Consider the following 12,994-nt stretch of genomic DNA (forward strand, 5'->3'; position numbering starts at 1 on the left):
TTTGGTAGTATCCACTGCCTACCAATAAGCATCTTCTCAGAGACAGAACAAAACAAGATATGTTTAAACGCCCTCCTTTTGGGACGTGGGACAGTCACTAGAATTTATTGAGCACAGAGAAGTGGAGTCCCCTGGAACCTTCAGCCCTGAAACTTGTGTAGGGATAAAAGGTGGAGAAAACAGGGCCAAAGACCTGTGAGACCCTAAGGCCCTAAGCACCAGATGGGACAGGACCTCCCTGTGTGAGTCCCAAATGTAGAACCAGTTTTCTGGGGGAACTTCTGCCACCTATTGTCCATGAAGGGAGAGACACCATTCTGAGTTCTAAGGGCTGAAGACTCAGCCTATCTTTCTCCATATGGTACCTAGACTCTTGACCACAGGCTAGGAGAGCTGGGCTAGGAGAGTTGGGCCTTCCTGCTCTGAGGTTCCAGTTCCCCACCTCCTCGCCTCCTGCACTCTACTCTGAGGGAAGGGGCCGGTGTTGTCTACTTCTGAATCCTGGACGCCCAGGAGGGCACCTGGCCTTCAGAAAGACAACGAGAACGGGTTACTGTTAAGTGCTAAGTGGTTAATGATTCAAGAAGTTAGTTTCTGTAAACTGTTTAGTATCTGGCACATAGCAAGATCTCAGTGAATCGACGCTATTCAGTTTTTTAAACAGGTCCAGTTGAGGTACAACTGATGAAGGTTAGGCTGCACACATTTAAAGTGTACATTTTGATGAGTTTTGACATATGTGCATGGCTGTGAAACCCTCACCACAATCAAAATAATAAATACATCCATTCCCTCTAAAAGTTTGCTTGTGCCCTTTTGGAATCCAACCTCTTCTCTTCTCCAAAAGATACTCCCCTGTCAAGCAACCAGTAATAGTCTTTCTGTCACTGTGGATTAATTCACATTTTCTAGAATTTTCTACAAAGGAAATCATACAGTGTGTACTGTTTTTGTCTTCTTTCCCTCAACGTAATTATTTTAAGAGCCATACATGTTGCTACGTGTATCAATATTTCATTATTTTTTAATGTTTATTTATTTTGAGAGAGAGAGAGAGAGGGAGGGAGGGAGAGAGAGAGAATGAGCAGGGGAGGGGCAGAGAGAGATGGAGAGAGAGAGAATCCCAAGCAGGTCCCGAGCTGTTAGCACAGAGCCTGACTCGTGCTTGAACTCCTGATATGTGAGATCATGACCTGAGCCCAAACCAAGAGTTGGATGCTACTTCTCATCCATGTCTGCACTTTTTAATTTTAGCCATTCTGGTGGGTAGAATAGTGGTGTCTCATCATGACTATAATTTGCATTTCCCTGATGACTAATGATGGTGAGCATATTTTCACGTGTTTATTTGCCATCTACGTATCTACTTTGGTGGCACGTCCAAACCTTTCGCCCATTTTTGACTGGGTTTTTAGTCCTGTTACTAAATTGTAACAAGTATACCTTATCATTTTTATAAAGTCTTAAAAACAGTGTATTGAGGTGTAATTCATGTACCACACAAGTCATTCTTTGCAATGTACAATTAAATGACTTTCAGTTTATCCACAGAGTTGTGCAATGAACGCCACAATTAATTTTAGAACCTTTTCATCACAGCAAAAAGAAAGCCACAACCTTTAGCCGTCAACCCACATTCTCCCAATCCCTGCCCCCACCAGCCCGAGGCAACCACTAATCTGCTTCCTGTTGGGATAGACTTGCCGATTCTGGACATTTCATGTAAACGGAGTTATTTTCCCTTTTTGGTGCGTGTGACTGGCTTTTATCCCTCAGCATGTGTACAGGGTTCATCCATGTCATAGCATGCATTAGACATTCATTTTTTTTATTATGCAATATTATTCCAGCGTAGAGATAGATCACATTTACCCATTCATCAGCTGGTAGGCATTGCGCTGTCTCTACCTTTTGGCTGCTCTGAGGGATACTTCTATGAACATTTGTGGATGGTTTTTACGTGAGCACGAGTTTGCATTTCCCTCGGGTGTATACACGGGATGGGAATTGCTAGGTCATATGGCAACTGTATGTTTATTGAGCCTTTTGAAGAACTACAGGCTGTTTTCTGAGGCAGCCGTCCATCTTATATCTCAGCCTGCCTTGTGTTCTCCACATCCTCTTCCACGTGTATTATTATCTTTCTTTCTTTCTTTAAGTCTCTTTTAAGGTTATTTGTATTTATCTTGAGAGAGAGAGAGTGAGCGTGAGCGGGAGAGGGCCTGAGAGAGAGGGGGAGAGAGAATCCCAAGCAGCTCCGCACTGTCAGCAAGAAGTCTGATGTGGGGCTCGATCCCACGAATCGCGAGATCGTGACCTGAGTTGAAATCCAGAGTTGGTCACTTAACCAACTGAGCCACCCAGGTACCCCTCTGTCTTTTTTATTATAGTCATCCTAGTGGATATGAAGCAGAATCTCACTGCGGTTATGAAGTATTTTTTGAAATAGAAAAAGTTTTTTATTTTGAAGAAGTCCAGTTTGTTAATTTTTTTTTTCCTTCATGGGTTGTGCTTTTTATGTTCTGTTTAAGAAATCCTTTTGGCAAACCCAATATTTTCTCTGATCTCCCCATAAATTTCAAATTTATGGTGATGGTTCATTTTGAGTTAATTTTTTAAAAGTTTATTTATGTTGAGAAAGAGAGAGAGAGAGCATGAGCAGGAGGGGCAGAGAGAGGGAGAGAGAGAGAATCCCAAGCAGGCTCTGCACTGCCAGCATAGCCCAAGTGGGGCTCAAACTCACGAACTGTCATATCGTGACCTGAGCCAAAACCAAAAGTCAGACATTTAACCAACTGAGCCACCCGGGTGCCCCAAGTTAATTTTTGTATACGCTGTGAGGTAAGGGTGGAAGTTAACTGCTGTGCGTGGAGCCATCCAGTTGTTCCCACACCATTTGTCAAAAAGATGATTCCTTCCCACCGTACTGTCTTGTGAAAATCAACCGAGGGTCTCTTTCAGGACTCTTACTTTTAAGCAGGCTTACTTAGGGATAATTTTGCCCCATGCTGAGGCAATAATATCCTTCTGAGTCTACTAAGTGTCTTTTATATTATAAGGTTTTTCCCTTCTGGTCTGGTATCGCCTGAACTAGTCTCAATCCTTTGTAAACTTGGGGGATTTTCCCATTTGTTCCTCTCAGGTGTCTTTTTCCCTGGTCTAGTGTAGTTTCTTCACATACAGACTCTGGGTAATACTCAGCCCAGGACTTGAGAGGAACCCTTGGTAGATTACTGGAGTGCTCGTGCTCTCTCTCTCTCTCTCTCTTTCACACACACACACCACCTTGCACCTGCTGTCTTCTGTAAAGCTTTCTCTTTATACTAAATGTATGGGTCATCTGCCAGTCACTGTGGCTTACAATGGCCCAAAGCAGAAAGTGGGGAAAATCCTCCCTTACTTGGATGAAGGGGCTTCGTGGTTGGATATTTGTTTGTTTGTTTGTTTGTTTGTTTATGGATGAAAAACCTGGACTTAATTTGCCTGGGCTGCGTCTCGGACCGCTTTACCCTCTACTTTGTGACTTGAGGCGATATATTGAACCTTTCTAACCCTCCATTTACCCACTTGTAAAATGGAGTTTTGGAGGTAGTTTTGACAGTTGAAGGAGATACTCTGTGTGAAGGGCTTAGCACAACGTCTGACACAGAAATATTGCTAAATGTGATGCTCATTCTTCAGTGCTCAAGTGTGGGCCAGTCATCTCTCTCTCGACTCGGTCTCACATCCAACAGGATTCTCCAAACTCACTGTCGTCTCAGTTTTTTCTAAAAAAGTTTATTTATTTATTTTGAGAGAGACAGAGTGCAAGCGGAGGAGGGGGAGCAGAGGAGGGAGAGAGGATCTGGAGCAGGCTCTGTGTTGACAGCATAGAGCACGATACGGGTCTTGAACTCGTGAACCGTGAGACCATGACCTGAGGTGAAATGAGACACTTACCTGACTGAGCCACCCAGGTGCCCTCTTCTCAGCTTTCGTATCTTCTGAGTCTCTATGTTATTTTTTGTTATTTATGCTTCCTCTCTGGGAGACCTCATACAGCCTCAGGGCTTTAAACACCATTATAAGCAAATTATTCCGACGTTAAATCTCCAGCCTGGAACTTGACTTTGAACACTGGATGTGTACATGCCAGTGCTGATCTTTGCCAGTTTGTCTCTGGATCCATTCTCTGTCTGTCCTCTGCTCTGTGTCTTGGAGGGTGAGGGGTCTGATCCCTGCAGCCTGCATTTCTTAGGGTCCTCGGTCAGCCAGCGTCAGGTTGCATTTGACCCTAAGGAGGGACTAGTGGGAGACCGGAGGGCGGGAGCCAGGGAAAGCCGCAGGATGTGTGGTTCTCCTCTCTCGGCCTTGGAAGTGTCTCTGGCAGAGACTACTGCTCGACGCAGGAACCTCCGGTCTCTGGTAACACTGTCTTCCCCCGATAATGCCTCAGCCTTGCCTGCTGTCACTGGTCTCTGCGGGGCTTGTGCAAACCCTGTTTGGCTTCCTGGAAATTCCGCCACCTGTGTAACCATTTCTTCTGTTTGGGATCCCTAGAGTGAGTTCCGGTTGCCGGCAGAGCCTTGGCGGAGAGAATTCTCTAACGAGTGTCTCAAAATCAACACATCTAGAACAAACACTTGATTTTCCTCCCAAGCTGCTCTTCTCGGTGCTTCCTCCATTTGAATTCATGGCACTTTCTCCATTTGAATCTGAGTATTTTTCTCCACCTCCACTGCTCCCACTGCCCCAGTCCAAGCCATCATTAACTCTCGCTTGGACTATTGCAGTAGCCTTCCAATTTGTCTCCCTGTTTCCATAGTTGACCCTAGCCGACAGAGTGGTCTTTCTAAACTATAAGCCAGAGTATGTTGCCTTTCTTTGGAAAACCTTCCACTGGCTTCTTCTCTAAAATTGTCCTGCAGGGCACCCAGCTACTTCTAAGACTTTGTGTTCTACCACTCTCTACTACCCCATTTGTTCTTCTTAGAACCCGTCAGGATATTCTGCCTCATGGCCTTTGCACGTGCTATTCTCTCACCCCAGAATGGTCTTTCTCCAATATCCACATGGTTCTTAGTCACCTTCCTGTTTGTGTTCAGTGGTCACTTCATCAGAGTCCTTTTCTGATTACCTTACATATAACATAGCATCTTCCTTTATTGTCTCTTTACTGTTTTATTGTTCTTTGTAGAACTTTCTAGTACTTTATATTATATATTTATTTATGGTGTGTCTCTTTCCGTTGGAATGTAAGCAGGAGAACAGGGACCTTATTTGGTTGGCGGCTACACTGCAGTGTCTTAATGGTTGGCAGTTTAGAAATAAAAATAAAATGTACAGCAAGATTGCTTTGCATCAGACACATTGCTTAGCGCTTTATACTGAACATATCATTTCTTTTCACTTAGAGAGCCCATAGCCTTATGGCAGGTGCAGAGGGTGCCAACCCTGCAGGAGCTCCTTTGGCAGGGCGCAGGCAGCCTCCGCTGTCTGATGATGTCCCTGGGCTACTGCTGGGTCTGGGAGGCGGAGCCTCCGCCCCGCTGGGGCCCGCCCACAGCGCATGCTCTGCGGGTCCGGATGCTCGGAAGCACAGGGCAGGGCGGGGTCTCTGCCGCACTTCCCGAAGGCCCGCGGCTCCGATTGGCTGTGCGCAAAGCTTAAGCTGGGGAGGGGGGGAGCGCCTGCCCTCGCGTCTGGCCCTCCAGGTGCCCGGCTCCACGTGCTGGCACTGCGGCTCTGGACAGCTGCAGGGGAGGATCAGTGCAGGTGAGTGGGGCTCTGGCTGCGCCGCCAGGTGAGGTGCGGCAGCCCCTGCCTCCATGTGCGCCGCCGCACTCCCCCCCCCGCCCCCTTCTCGCCGTGAGCCTCTGCAGGCTGGCGGGACCCCCTGCTCTTGGCGCCTGGAGCATCCCACCTGGAGCACCTTGTCTGGAGCATCTGCGGGTGCCCCTTCTACGGGCGGCGCGGTCCAGGTTTCAGGGTGGGGGGTCCCCCTGAAGTTGCCCGCCCTTCTCCGGGAGCCCTTCGATTTCCTGGACGCGAGCGGCCGCCGATCAGCAAAGCCGTCCGGAACCCGCGGACTGCGGTGACAATCGGGACTCCTGATTCCCAGCTACCCCCTTTCCCCTGGTCAAGCTTCCCTCTAAACCCGTTGCCACTTTGCTTCCGGTACGTAACCTAGGTGCAATCCCAGCCTCTCTCGAAAGAAGATTTAACGGTACCCCCCAGATTTGCGCAGAGTAGTTCACACAGGTCTGCAGCGCTGCCGGCGGTTGTCTGGCGCGTAGCGCAAGTTTAAATGGGAACCGAAATTATTGGTGGTGGTGGTGTCATTATTAGAAAGCAAAATGGAAGGCCGCTTTGCGGTTTTTCTTTTCTCCAGCCACTGAACTTTTGGACCACTCCCTATCCCGTATTCCAATCTGAACTGTGCATCCAATATTTGCCTGGCATCTCTTCAGGCCCTAGGGGTTCAAAGTTGAGTCAGACGCCAGCTTTGCACATGGGCTGGGGTGAAATGAGGGCCAGCCGAGCACATACTTGGATTGTTACAATGTAGAAAGACCCGAGATAAAAGTTGCTAAGAAAACCCAGGAAAGCACACAGAATCCAGCCTGGATGGGGGCTTTTTCTCCATTTAAGCTTCTCAATCATCAGCCTTCCGGGAATCCCTTGACTCCTAGGTTGAGAAGCTTGCTTAATGTTGTGTCGGAAGGAAAAATTACCTGGGTGATAGATCCTGTCGCCCTCCTGGAGCCTCTCCGTGGACAGCTGGCCCAGGTTCTGTAGGGCAGGACTGAGTGCAAACAGTCTGCTGCCAGATGATTCTTTGTTTTAAATTGTGGGCACAACTTTTCCGTTTCCTTTTCAATCTACACCCCATTCCCTAGTAAAAATGGATTTTGGGGAGGTTGAATTTATGGCTCGGGACGAGGCAGCCCTTCCCAACCACCACAAAGAAGTCTACACTTGTGAGTAAAGGCCAGTGAGTTTGCTTTGGCGGTGCAGATTCAAGGTAACATGACTTTTTTTGTAGATGTTCAGGGGTCACTGCTGGTTGGATACTAAGTGCAGTGCTTGCTTTGGCAGAATTCACTATTTGTAATCTCCTGAGAACCAATGCCCTAAGATTTGTGGATTACTCAGTTAAGCACAAGTCTCAAAAACAGCCGTATTATTGACATACAATAACAAGACTTTTTTAAGTGAACAATTTAGAAATTTTGACATATGCATACACCTGCAAAACCATCGGTAAATTCAGTATAGTGAACCTGTCCATCACCCTTCTCGTGCATACCCCTTTGCAGTCTTTTCCTCCTTTCCCTTTTCTTCTCAGGCAGCCAGCCCTAGATCTGCTTGTAGAGTTTTCTATAAATAGACTCAGATGTATTTATTCTTCTTGTGTTTTGGTCTTGCTTTCATTCACCATAATTAGTTTGAGATTCATCCCTGTTACTGTGTGTTCATTCCTTTTTATTGCTGAGTAGTATGTATATATCATGTTCGTGTCCTATCCATAACCATTCACCCATTTTGGACATTTGCGCTTTTCGAGTTTTTGTTTATTACACACAAAGCTGTTTTAAACATTTTTATACAAGTCTTTGAATAGGTATACATGCATGCATCTTTTTTTTTTTTTTTTTAAGTGATTATATTTTTAAAAATGTAGGATGCCTAGGCTGTAGTTCCTGCTTTGCTTCTAATCATCCAGGTTCTTTGGGGAGACTCACTTTACTTTGCCTTTAACATCCATCCCCGAGGTCTTTGCTGTGCTGGCAGAAGCTAGATCATCTTTGTTGGTGTTCTGGAGGGTCTCAGAAGGAGAAAGGGATGTTCTTCTATCCTGTTTCTCTTGCAGGCTTCCTTTTCATTTCAGCTTTTTCCTTGGATGACCTATTTGTTTTATTTATTTTTTAAAAATTTATTATTATTTTTTAACTGAAGTATGGTTGACACAATGGGCCATTCATTTCAGGTGTACAACATAGTGTTTCAACATCTTTGTGTGTTATGCTATGCTCACCATAAATGTAGCTACCGTCTGTCACCATGTAACTCTATTCCAGTACCCTTGAGGACATTCCCTACCCTGTACGTTTCATCCCTGTAATGTATTCATTCCATAACTGGAAGCCGGTATCTCCGTCTCCGCTTCACCCATTTTGCCTGACCTCCCACCTGACAGCCACTAGTTCTCTGTATTTATGGGTTTGTTTCTGCTTTTTGTTTGTTTATTCATTTGTTTTTTAGATTGCACTTATACGTGGAATCATGTGGTTTTTGTCTTTCTCAATCTGGCTTATTTCACTTAGCAGAACATTTGGGTGACAAATTCGAATCCCGATGTGTAATTTTGGGCAAGAACGGAAATAAGTAGACAGTGGGAGGCATGCACTAATACTGCACTTAAAAATGAGAACTTAAAAATGTTAAATCATTATTAGAAGGGAAAAGGTGGGAGGTTAACCGGTTCTGAAATTTTGTGGATCTTCCCTTTTTTTTCAGCCTATTATCCTCTAAGTCCTCTTCTCTGTTATTTCTCTGGAACAATTTGTTGAACCTTGTGGTGAGAGGGTGAGTGGGTGTGCTGGGCTCCAAAGGTCACATGGTAACCTTGTGGAGGATGGCAGGTAGAGAGGTTTCTTAGTAAAAAAAATAATAATTCCTCACTTTTTTCTGTTTCCAGATAGGGCCGGAGTCCTTTGTCTCGTGTTTGCCCCTGAACCTGACTTTGACTTGCCCCTAAGCCTGGTTCAGAACTTTTTATGGGAGCATTAATCTACCAGCATAATTTGTGCAGTGAAATTCAGACAAATAACAATAGACTACTTTATACAGAATGAAAATGCAGCTCCTGGGGTTGGTGTTCTATTTGGTCCTTGGGACCTGGCAGTGCGAGGCGTTCAAAGGGAAGCTGGCAGCTGTGGATCCCGAAACAAATATGAATGTGGTAAGTTTCTCAAAATCTCAAATATGCTTCAACATTTTTAAAAAAGTTTTATTTATTTATTTTGAGAGAGACAGAGACAGCATGAGTAGGAGAGGGGCAGAGAGAGACGGAGAGAGAGAATCACGAGCAGGCTCCACACTGTCAGCGCAGAGCCCGACGCAGGGCTCAAACTCACGAAACTGAGATCGTGACCTGTGCCAAAACCAAGAGTCCGACACTTAACTGACTGAGCCACCCAGGCGCCCCTGAAAGATGCTTTTAAAATGCATGTGACGGGGGGCGCCTGGGTGGCTCAGTCGGTTAAGCGTCCGACTTCAGCTCAGGTCACGATCTCGCGGTCCGTGAGTTCGAGCCCCGCGTCGGGCTCTGGGCTGATGGCTCGGAGCCTGGAGCCTGCTTCCGATTCTGTGTCCCCCTCTCTCTCTGCCCCTCCCCCGTTCATGCTCTGTCTCTCTCTGTCTCAAAAATAAAAATAAAACGTTAAAAAAAAATTAAAAAAAAAAATAAAATGCATGTGACAAAGGTCAGTTATTTTCTGAGATTCGGTTAAGTGGGCCACATGAAGCCACCAACTCACCTCTTTGAAGGATGAAAACGTATTAAAACTTTGCAAGAATGCTACTCCCGAGTGCTGCTGTTACAACACAGTGAACAAGAAGTGTGATTAGCAGTGTCCAGGGAGCACAGTTCAATATAAAAATCAAAATGTCTGAAAAAAAAGTCTTGTTAGAACAAATAAGCAAAAACAATTTGTGGAGTAATTAATACTTCAAATTTGAAATTAACGTTTCAAGGTTATTAATCTTAAGGAAACAATAAAACCTGGAACTATCTCATTTAGGCCTAAAACATTGGGAAAATACAAATGACTAGAGACAGTGACTACTTTAAAATAGATGAAGCAGGGGCGCCTGGGTGGCGCAGTCGGTTAAGCGTCCGACTTCAGCCAGGTCACGATCTCGCGGTCCGTGAGTTCGAGCCCCGCGTCAGGCTCTGGGCTGATGGCTCGGAGCCTGGAGCCTGTTTCCGATTCTGTGTCTCCCTCTCTTTCTGCCCCTCCCCCGTTCATGCTCTGTCTCTCTCTGTCCCAAAAATAAATAAAAAACGTTGAAAAAAATTAAAAAAAAAAAAAAAAATAAAATAGATGAAGCAGAGACCCAGCTGAAGAATCAAGACACCACGGTTAGAAGCTAATAAATCCAAAGTGAGTCAAGAGAATGTAACTTGATCAGGGTCTTAGGGTCAAGTTTTAGTTCTTGTCCCCAATTTTTTCTTATTCCTCCCCTCCTTTAATTTTTTTTTTCTGTAAAAATGAAAGAATTAAATTCTTTCAGATACTTGCAGAGGAAAGGATAGTGAGCATTTACTTACGTTAAATCTAGATAATTGAATTATCCATATTCTACTGAGCTCCTGGTTAAGAGTTTCTCCGTGGACTGTTCCTTATGGAGAAGTGAATTTGATCACAATCTCCTGCTTTTCATCTTTTCTTGACCTCCAACCCCACCTTGCCATTCTGTATTTTACTAGTGTAATTTCATTAGTTCATTGATAAAAACAGATTAATGCTACGCTTTGTTTCCCAGGAAGGGACCTCTGAAAATAAGGATATTTTATGCGTGCAGATCACAATATTAGCTGGCATATTTAGAAAACAAATGAAGAATGTTTCCTTGTACCCGGGAGCCAGGATGGAAACAAAGAGGCCCAACGTGGTGGTGAAATTCGACATGTGTGGTGTAGAACATGTTAGAATGTTGAAACCAAGGTTAATCAAACACCTGTGAGTAGAAGGTATGCATAAGACCAGTGGAGGATTTACTCTTGCGTGGGGGGTGCTACTAGGTTGAGCACACTAAAACGTCACTAATAACTACCTGATTTCTTAAAGCCTGGAGAATGCCTGCTGACATTTTGTCTTCTTTGCCTGTTAATGTGGGAGATCTTGTCAGATTCTGTGCACAGAAATTCCATTATTCTTTTTCTCTGTAGACTGAAATGATCTCTTACTGGGGATTCCCTAGTGAGGAACACTACGTTGAGACAAAAGACGGCTATATTCTCTGCCTTCACCGAATCCCTCATGGGAGGAAGAATCGTGCTGACAAAGGTATGGGTGTCTCCTGTGGTGAGGCAGGAAAGCTCTGGAAAGTACCTACACTGCTGGAATTTGGCTGGTTTTTGCGTCAGTAATCAAGTTGAGATTTAACCTGAAAACATTGAAATGGGGTTATTTTTAGGCTAAAGTACTGAACATGTTACATTTATGCAAAGGCATATGAAAATACTGTCTTTGAAGAAGTAAAGACAGGTTATGTAATTTCACATTTTGCTTAACGATTTGAAGGTCAGTTTTGTTTGATGATATGTGAAATCTTTGCTTTCCTTGTTTTAAGGAAGCATCTTATTAGTGAAATGTCTTGAGCATTAAGTAAATCGCTTTTGCCGTTTGAATATTGATTTTTTTGAATGGGCAATATATTCACATAGTTCAAAACTTAGAGTAAAAAGACATATAGTGAAATACCTCCCTCCCTCCTCACCCTTCACCTCCCTAGTTTTGTGTGTATTCTTCCAAAATCTCTTTAATTTCTTTAGCTCTAAAACAAAATTTCTTTAGAAATGGATACAGACATAGGTGATTATTTTTCCCTGCTTCCGATTTAATACAAAAGGTGGTATATAGTGTCAATTCTTCTGTTACTTGAATTTTTTACTTAATATTATGCAGATAGTTCCATATAATTCATAGAATACTTCACCACTCAGGGCACCTGGGGGGCTCAGTCGGTTAAATGTCCAACTCTTCGTCTCGGCTCAGGTCATGCTCCCATGGTTCGTGAGCTTGAGCCCTGCGTCTGGCTCCGCACTGACAGTGTGGAGTCTGCTTGGGATTCTGTCTTTCCCTCTCTCTCTGCCCTCCCTTGCTCATGCTCTCCCTCCCTCCCTCCCCCCCCTCAAATAAATAAATAAACTTAAAAAAAGAGAATACTTCACAGACACTTGGTATTCCGCATAGTTTTTCCATGATTTATTTTACAGGTGTCCTAGTAATGGGCATTTGGGGTATTTCTAGTCCTTTTGGTAGAAGGAAGATACTGCTGCTTAACACAACCTTGTACGTGTGCAAGTTTGTAAGATACATTTCCAGAGATAGAATTTTTGAGTCAGAGGATATGTACATTTATGATTTTGATAGATACTGTTAAATCTCTTTTCAGGCAATCTTGTTCCGGTAATTATTCTCACTAGCAAGATATGAAAGTTCTTATAGTTTTGGAGATACGTATGTCTATATCTTCCCATAGCGAAAGTGCCATTTCCATGAGATGAATGAATTTCTTTCTAGGCAGGCTATTTGAAATTGTGAAACATATGTCAGAATGAAGATTGATCCCAATGCAATCATCCCTCCAGATGTACCTTATTCTTTAACATTTTGTTTCTAAAGATTTTCCTTGGGGGCGCCTGGGTGGCTTGGTCGGTTAAGCGTCCGACTTTGGCTCAGGTCATGATCTCATGGTCCGTGAGTTCGAGCCCCACGTCGGGCTCTGTGCTGACAGCTCAGAGCCTGAAGCCTGTTTCAGATTCTGTGTCTCCCTCTCTCTCTGCTTCTCCCCTGTTCATGCTCTGTCTCTCTCTGTCTCAAAAATAAATAAACGCTAAAAAAAAAAAGATTTTCCTTGGACAACTAAGGTTGAGATTAAGGTAATTTGATGACTCAGTGTTCTTCAATTACAATTTTATATGAGCAGAAGGGCCTTTTTGCCTCAATTCCTTCCCAAATTATTCAAAGCAAACTTAAAAACCTGTGTTACATGACCTTTGTATCATTGTTTTTTTTCTTAATATAATCTGGTCTATTTTCCCCTGCCCCCCAGATTGTAACTATAATAAGGGATTTTATAACACTTAAGTGGCTGGGACAGCCAGTGCTGTTTTTGAAATTTCATTTCTCATTTTTTTTTAAATGTTTATTTATTTTGAGACAGAGTCGGGGAGGGGCAGAGAGAGAGAGAGAGAAAGAGGGAGAATCTCAAGCAGACTCTG

At 44.1% G+C, this 12,994-nt stretch overlaps 1 protein-coding gene across 1 annotated transcript in view; it reads left to right on the forward strand.

Moving 5' to 3' along the window:
• The first annotated feature begins 5,622 nt into the window (after positions 1 to 5,622).
• Positions 5,623 to 12,994, forward strand: part of LIPA (lipase A, lysosomal acid type) — a 34,250-nt gene continuing 26,878 nt past the window's right edge. The window contains 3 exon segments of the mRNA XM_019430048.2: positions 5,623 to 5,754; positions 8,833 to 8,944; positions 10,937 to 11,054. Coding sequence (XP_019285593.2) covers positions 8,834 to 8,944; positions 10,937 to 11,054 — 229 coding nt within the window. The 5' untranslated portion in view covers positions 5,623 to 5,754; position 8,833.

This window comes from Panthera pardus, unplaced genomic scaffold (genome assembly GCF_024362965.1).
Source record: "Panthera pardus isolate Hobbes unplaced genomic scaffold, ASM2436296v1 HiC_scaffold_22, whole genome shotgun sequence".
NCBI lineage: Eukaryota > Metazoa > Chordata > Mammalia > Carnivora > Felidae > Panthera > Panthera pardus.